A 7,958-nucleotide genomic window follows, 5' to 3' on the forward strand; every position below is an offset into this window, starting at 1 on the left:
CGCTTTTTATGTTTTTTTTTTCATGAAATAAAACATGGTTTTTTCGTGCAGTTTTGAAATGTTCGAGTAAGCCGACACCTGATATGAGATGTACACCATGAAGGGTTAGCTGGGCACCTTTAGAAAACGTTGGAAATTGAAGAGGTTTATAGTATTTTCCACATAAACCAATTCGTGACCAATTGCAACGGCGGTTCATTCAGCAGTTAATTTAGGAATTGTAAACGCCACTTCGCCACATCTCGAAGAATGCAGAATCTAATGCATTATTAAAATATCGGACACTAACAGCTGACGTTGCGCCAGGTTGCAAAACAACTGTCCAGCCCTTTAGAAAATTACTCCACGGAAAATCCGCGAATCATCTTTTAGGGACTTGTTAATAGGTGAAGCCATTTTTCCATAGAATTCGAACTTTTTGATATTTGTAATCCCATAGTAACTTATATTTATCCCTGAACAATTTCCTATCAGTGATCCAACTTTTTTTATTAAAGTTGTCCAAGTTATTGGATTTCATGACAAGATATTGGATATCGTGAAGTGCCTCGCCAGCGTCGAGCGAGTAATAGCATAACGCATGACTGCTATTTTGACCGGTGTTTCATTGCTCCTTAATTAAAATACTTTTCATAGTTTCTGGAAGGTTTATATCTTCGAAATATCCTCATTGAAGGTGTTTGATGAAACAGTTTAATCACCAAATGACATAAGAAGTACAATAAATCGACAAATTCGATGACCATCTTTCCCTACGACCGAGTGTCCGTCTTTCCCGCTGTGGTGTCAAGATATTTAAACCACCAGAAAACAATATTTTGTATTCCTTTCATTCTTGTCCTTTCGTCAGTTTTTGCTTAATAATCGCGACAAATCATTCATGTAGTAAAACTTACAAACAAACAAAAATATAAACAATGGAAGTTACAGAGCTTAAGAGCATAAGCACGATGGAAAATTTGTTTTGTTCTTGAATTTAACCATGTTTGCATTTATTGTGCCAAAAATGTTCTCAAATGTTTTGTTTAGTTTCAATTCAACAATGCAGCATCGTAACTGATATGCTGCATTGTTGAATTATTTGAAAATTACCTTTTTCATGTATTTATGAGAAGTGTCCATCTTACCCGCAGTGTCCGTCTTTACCAAGCTTCCCCTCAATGCTACGAACAAGAACAACATTAAAAAACAGTTGAGTCAAACAAGCCAAAAGGAATGTGTTGCTGAAGCCAATGCTCTCATTGATCAAAATTAATTTTAATGGAGGCGCACCTGACTTCGTTCACAATTGCTAGTTGAAATTGGTTTTAGGTAAATCACGTTTACTTTAAGCTTGTTTTCACAAAAAAAGTCTTGCAAATTTATTCGAGTTAAAAGAGTATTTGTATTTAAATCTCATAATTATTGGTTAGTATAATTAGTGAGATAGACTTTTTTAAATTAACTTTTTGATTGCAACACTGTAAATCAAATTGAAATATGTTTAACATAGTAAAAAATGAACTATTTTTTATAAGAACACTGCAAAACTGATATTGAAATCTGAAATAAGTATTTGTGGAAATAATCGATATATTTAACCCGTATAAAAACAACTATGGAAAAGCATCATGATAAACTATTTAAATGAAAACATGATAGAGTTTCATTTTGGTTGCAAAAATCATAACTTCAGTCGTAATTATACTTCTCTGAGCCCTCATGGTCCAATATTCTAAAATCATTATTTAAATCTCCAACAATTGCGTCACATCTGCCTCTTCTTTACTTGGATGATGCGCCTACTCGCAACTAAAGCCTGTTCAACTCCTCTTCACGTTTTCGTCCCCCGATACGTCTTCTTCAGATGATCCAGCAAAGTACGATGGAAAGTGAAAAGCTTGTTCGCGCCACCAATTAGCACTTTCCATTATGCTAATGTGCATCAAAAGCCAACGAGCCGCAAAATAACCAATTTGCTCCGGCAAAGGGTCATGATTGTCCCCGAGTGTCCACCGCTCTCAATCGCCATGGACCATTTCACCTTCATGATAGTAAAAATTCGTGTAAAAGTGTCATCGATACCTAGCGTTTGTCCAGTTGGGCGTGTAATCGTCTGGCCATTGGCAAGGCCATCGGACCCGTGTTGCGGAATTGGCAAGGCCCTTGCACTTGGGTCGCCGCAATATATCGGGTTTCCCCCCCGAAGAAAGCACCCACGTAGGAAAAACATATCCTCCCTCCGTAGGGTCTGCCGTATCGAACGCATGAAACGCCGACACGGATTTTGCGGTGCATTCAAGCGGCACGGGGATGTTTGCACGGCACGCGATCATCCGCCCGACGTTGTACATTGGCTCGCGGTGCAGTAGAACAGAACGGCGGCCGGAACGGTGGCGGTGAAGATGGCTCTCGGTATGCCGGCGATCGGCCAACACTGCCGCATGTGTGTGCAGCGAACGATAGCACAATACCGAGCGAAGCAAGACTGGCTCCGGGCGGACGGGCGGACAGGGGTGGTTTGACGGGCGGGAAAAGGGTGAGCCGCGGGAAATGCAAGTGCATCTATCGCGCACGGTGCGCGAACAGGATGGTAGGGCCGGTTTGCGTGCAACGGGTCCAACTGCGCTCGGAGTATATATTGATGCCGGCGGCCCACTGGAAGGCACAGTTTGAGTCCATTCGTCTTCAGTTCTATAGCCATCGCAAACAGCGAGCGAGTGTGCAGAGTGTGAGTTCGGCCTCGTGCAATTGTGATCTGTTTTCTTCGTGAAACAGATTTACTAAGAAACGCTCTAGCGCAACGCAACCCAACCCGGCCTCATTCTGCCAAACCCTGCAACGATGCAGCTGTTCAAGTGTTTACTGGTGATCGGGTGTTTAGCGACAGTGTCCGTCGCCCACAGTGCCTCCGCCACGCTGCCGGTCAGCTCGAACTCGATCGATGACAGCAACGGACCGCAGCAGCAGACGCCCCGTGCCGGCTCGTACCTGGGCGAGATCAAGTACCTGTACAAGACGTACCAGGACTGTGCCAGCGCCGATGTCTCCACCTGCCTGAAGATGAAGCTGTTCACCATCCTGGACCGCGTGGCGCGCTCGACCAAGGACTTCAAGCTGAGCGAGGGCGTGCGATTCGTCCGCGATCAGGAATCGGCCGCTGACGCTACCCCGCTCAAGACCGAGGCCCAGCTCGAGGCTGAGCTGCCCCGTTCGCTCGACGAGAAGGAACGCTCGCTCAACTCCATGCTCTTCGACAAGGTTCTGTCCTTCTTCCAGTCTCACACGCTGCAGGTGAGTTGGCCGAACCGCTTTACTCTCACACCTTTTCGATCGGCCCGCTCCAATGACGTTTTGTTCGCCTTCCCACCAGGTCAAGTTCCCGTCCAGCGAGGAAATCAAGCGCTCCATGGATGAGGTCCGCGGAGGAGGCGGTGGCTTCGGAGGTGCCGGAGGCGGTGGCTTCGGAGGCGGCAAGGACAAGGACAAGAAGAACGGCCACTGGATCATGATCCCGCTCCTGCTCGGCAGCACTCTCGTCCCGCTCGCCTTCGGTGCCCTCGCCCTGCTCGCCGGTAAGGCTCTGATCGTGTCCAAGCTCGCCCTCGCCCTCGCCTCGATCATTGGCATCAAGAAGCTGATCTCGAGCGGCAGCGGACACCACGAATCGGCCCATGAGGTCGTCGTCTCCGGTGGACACGGTGGCGGCTGGGGACGTATCGGATCTGGCCAGGGTCTTGCCTACAATGGCTACGGACACTACGCCCAGTAAGCGCAGTATACCTTGATCCCCCCATCCCAGCCAACTCCCATGTCCCCAAAAACCCACCAAAACAACCAGTCGCGGGCTGCTCGTTGTCAGCCGGTGCCACTGGTGGGAGTCCGGTTAGAAACAAACGGTTAGAAGCAAGTGCAACCTGGGTCCTTCGGCATCTCGACAGCGCCCACGAACATCCTCAGCCAAATCACCCCATTAATCTCACCCTCAGTGGATCGGCGCTCGGATCGGTGTAATGCAGAAGGAACCAGCCCTGTTCCATTCGACCCGCTTTCAAACCCGCTCCTCCACCCGCAACGGCCCCAGCGCAGCAAGCACCGAACTCGCACTCAATACCGACTGACGAACTGATACCCCGCCGGTAGGGCATCGTTCTATCACGCCGCGTCATATGGAATTTGCATGCAAAACGTCGTCTACAAAAACCGCGAAGCGAACATTACACACAGCCAAAAAATGGTTCCTGCTGAACCCTCACTCACACAATCATTCCCCAATCTCTCTCACACATCTCGTAATCCCCCAATAACCAGACAGGGGGCCCACCGTTCCCCGATCGGAACATATCGATGGGCACACCAGCTTTAGCTCTTAGCGGTCGAGGCGGCTCCCGTTTTTGCCGGAGCGCGGCCCACCGCACAGCAGTTTATTTATTTAACTTAATTTAATTTATTGTACTGCTCCCTCAACAGAACTGATAATTTATGTGTTTTAGTTTTTTTGTTTTGTTTTGTACGAGTTATGATTTCGTGTTCGTTATTTTTTGTACGATACGTCCTATTTTTGTGTAAAAAATGCAGTCAAATAAAACTTAAATGAAGAAGTACTCGCTTGTGTTTTGTATGATCACTAAATGCCAGATCCTTTAGGCTCCAATGATACACAGCACAAGGAACGGCTACTGCCATGCATCCGAAATATCCGCTTAACACACATTTCCTCATCAACTAATTAAAATACAACGCAAATGCATCGGAATCTACCAGGAATGACTTTCACTCCAATATTGGAGCAGACCTTTGCCGTTATTTAGCAGCTTATTTGCTGAATTGGTCCAATTCCCGTGGAAATTCAATTACGAGTTTGGCACGAGTAAAAAACTAGCACCTAGTACAGGTCTAACGGCAAATTCATATACATAAACGAGTTCCAAACCGCCCAACTGGGGCCGGACATCGAAACTAAAAGTCGCGGAAAATCTAGCTCACCGCTGCGCAGAACCCGGTTTCCTGCTGCCGGTTGCGAAAGTTGCTGCGGACAAAAACCAAACCTGCTCTAGCTCATGAAAGAACGGGCCCAGTTGGTGTCCATGAAATAAATACACCGTTTCCGGAATGGTACCACTCGTTCCCTCACAGCTGATCGACTCGAGGACATCTCGTTTGGGGAGAATGCATTTCACTGATTTCTCTACCAGATTTCCACTTTCTTCATCTGCGACCCAGCGAGCGGAGCTGTTTTCCCGCAACGATCGAAGCGGAACTGGATCATCTTCACTCAGTACTTACAGAATGTCCGGTATGGGCGGTACAAAATAATAACCAGTGCAGCATACCACAGATCCAACGATTAATATTGCACGGTTGGACTAGCACGGAATACTACTATCTTCCACATTAGCATGTTAGCATCAAGCACTAAATAGCCGCACATTTTCATCGTAATTATGTTACCCTATCCAACTACATTTCACCATTGATGGTGTATTTAAACACTAATAAATTTAATATGAAAGACCATTCAATCAATTTAGCGCTTTCCTTGAAATCACAGAATACATTGGATTGCATCAGGAACTCAAATTCAACAAGTTAGGTTACTTCAAAGTAATAGGCCATCGCATTATTTATAGCTATAACTTAGTCATAAGTTTCGTTTGTGACTCGTTTTAGCTAACTAACTTATGCAATGATAAAAATCAAATTCTAAATAAAAATGTAACCAAGAACTGACCGAAGCTATATTTACCAAAAAACTAGTACAAATTTGTTTCGCTCAGATTGGCTCCTGAATATCGCTCAGCAATCGTAACTGAACGGTTTGTCTGATGATATGCGGGCTAACGCATCTATCATGCCAATGCAAGACCAAAAGGTATTAATTAAAACCGTTAACAAATTTTGTAGAAGAAAGTAAAATTTGATTCCGGCCAAGAAGAGTTGCTCTTTTCAACGAAATGAAAAGCGATCTAAACGCTTTCATCATAAATCGTAAAGCTTCCTAGTAACGCATCGCGCAACGCGTGTAAGCTTGGTCATGCGATCTGTGCGATCTTTCATCGACTTTCTTCTTTCATCGACCTTTCTCGAAAGCAGTAAAAGCTTTCTAATTTCATGCAAGGTGAAATCATTTCACCATTGCAACAGCATAAAGCTTCGACTAAGCTTTTGGATCACGATGGAAGAGTATTGGTAAAGAAGATCGTTTGTGAAAACTGACCGTGAAAGTACTCCAACACAAAGTAATAATATTTTATGAGTACCATTTAGCATGGATTTTTTTAAATAATCAAATTTACATGTTGTCCATTGCAACTAATTGGACATACTGTAATCAATATTGTAAAAACAGAGCCAAAAATTTGCAAAAGCATAAAAATAATTACTTTATCAATCTTAAGCTCAGCTTTTTTTTTACTTGGCGTAACGCGAACTACTTACGCGGTTCTACGCAGACATACCGGCCTATACAGGTTTTCGAGACTTAATCAGCCGAACAGTCAGTCCAAATAGAAATCTGTTCTAGTGGCAGGTTGAAATTTCAGCTTGTTGACTAGACAAAGAAAAGGCCTAAATACTAGAAGTTCTCGACATCGTTCAAATTAATCCTAAAACAAAGAGTTAAAAAACATTGCTCAACTTTTTAAACACACTTTATCTACAATGTAACGGTAAACATAGCTGATCGAACTAACAGTTGATTAAACGAAATAACTAATTGGCTGATTTTTTCAATTTCAATTACAATTCCATGCGCTCAAATTTGCTACAAATTATTACATTCTTTGGCATACATGGGATGCTCTCGAATTGTCATCGAGTTTTGTACATACATACTTACGATTCAATGCTTTTTTATCTTGTGTGAAATTTCCTTTCATTACACTCATCGTTGTCGTTTTTCACAGCTTACACGTATTGTTTCCCCTCTTCAAACAAATAAAAGATATCATTATTAACAGTAGCGGCAAACGACCAGATAATCACCTCGATTTAGTTCTGTAACTGAGCTCAAGCGGAACAAACTGTAACCGCCACAGTTATGCTACGCTAGCAGTGCTTCGTTTGGTTCATTGAGCAGGCGTGCGAACGACACACCGCAGGAAGTATTAATAGGGTGTACTAGTCAATCAAACGCGCTTACACGGTAGGCTATAACGAAACGTGCGAAATCGTTTGTTTAAACGGTGTAAAATTGATTTGTTTTACTACATCAAATTAATTCACCTAGCTCATACACGCGGTACATGTAAGCAGCGTAGAAGGGTGGAGGCGGCGAAGGTTGAGAAAATACATTGTGATGTTATTTTAATAGGCTGCTTAAATTTGTATCAGCTCCTCATCGTTCAGCATCATCATTTTGGCTAAGCTAAGATATTACACCCTTGGCTATTGCACACGTCACAGTCATTCATCATCGTGCCACGCTAAGTAGAAAGTGATCAACACAGCTCATCAAATGTAATCACACACACGCACACACTCGTAAACAAATGTGGCTTCCATCTTCAGCCCAACAGCATGACGATCCTCTAGTTAGGCGAGCGAAAGTGGTACCTGCTGCGATGCGCCACGGTTGCATCATTAATTTCCATTACTTAGCACGCACCGCCCCTGCTAACTGTTGGAATCAAAATATGTTAAATCCATGTCCGGTTCCGTTTTGGACCACCTGCCACCACCATTCTTCGTGCAACACAAATCGTTTCAAATGCGGTCCGTTATCGATGGCGAACGTCACGACTTACACAATCCCACAAATCGGTTGTACCGGTGTTCAAACACAGTTTTTTTTTCACTGACTTTTCGCACCATGCTTTCTTTTCTACCTGATTACAATGCACCCTGAAGGCGACACTATATACCATAGGTTAATGCATTGGTAGGAAGGTGGTGTAACCAGGATACATGCAAATCATATTGTGCAATCATGTTCCGGGAAAAGTGCCCTTTTAGTATCGTTCAGATTAAATAATCGTGGC

At 44.0% G+C, this 7,958-nt stretch overlaps 1 protein-coding gene across 1 annotated transcript; it reads left to right on the top strand.

Annotated features, from left to right (window-relative positions):
• Positions 1–2,640: 2,640 nt before the first annotated feature.
• Positions 2,641–4,583, top strand: LOC120897380. The gene is made up of 2 exons (XM_040302227.1): positions 2,641–3,273; positions 3,353–4,583. Exons 1-2 carry the CDS (start codon positions 2,824–2,826, stop codon positions 3,749–3,751), a joined length of 849 nt encoding a protein of 282 aa, XP_040158161.1. The 5' UTR covers positions 2,641–2,823; the 3' UTR covers positions 3,752–4,583.
• The last annotated feature ends 3,375 nt before the right edge of the window (positions 4,584–7,958 follow it).

This window comes from Anopheles arabiensis, chromosome 2, assembly GCF_016920715.1.
Source record: "Anopheles arabiensis isolate DONGOLA chromosome 2, AaraD3, whole genome shotgun sequence".
In the NCBI taxonomy this organism is placed as follows: Eukaryota; Metazoa; Arthropoda; class Insecta; order Diptera; family Culicidae; genus Anopheles; species Anopheles arabiensis.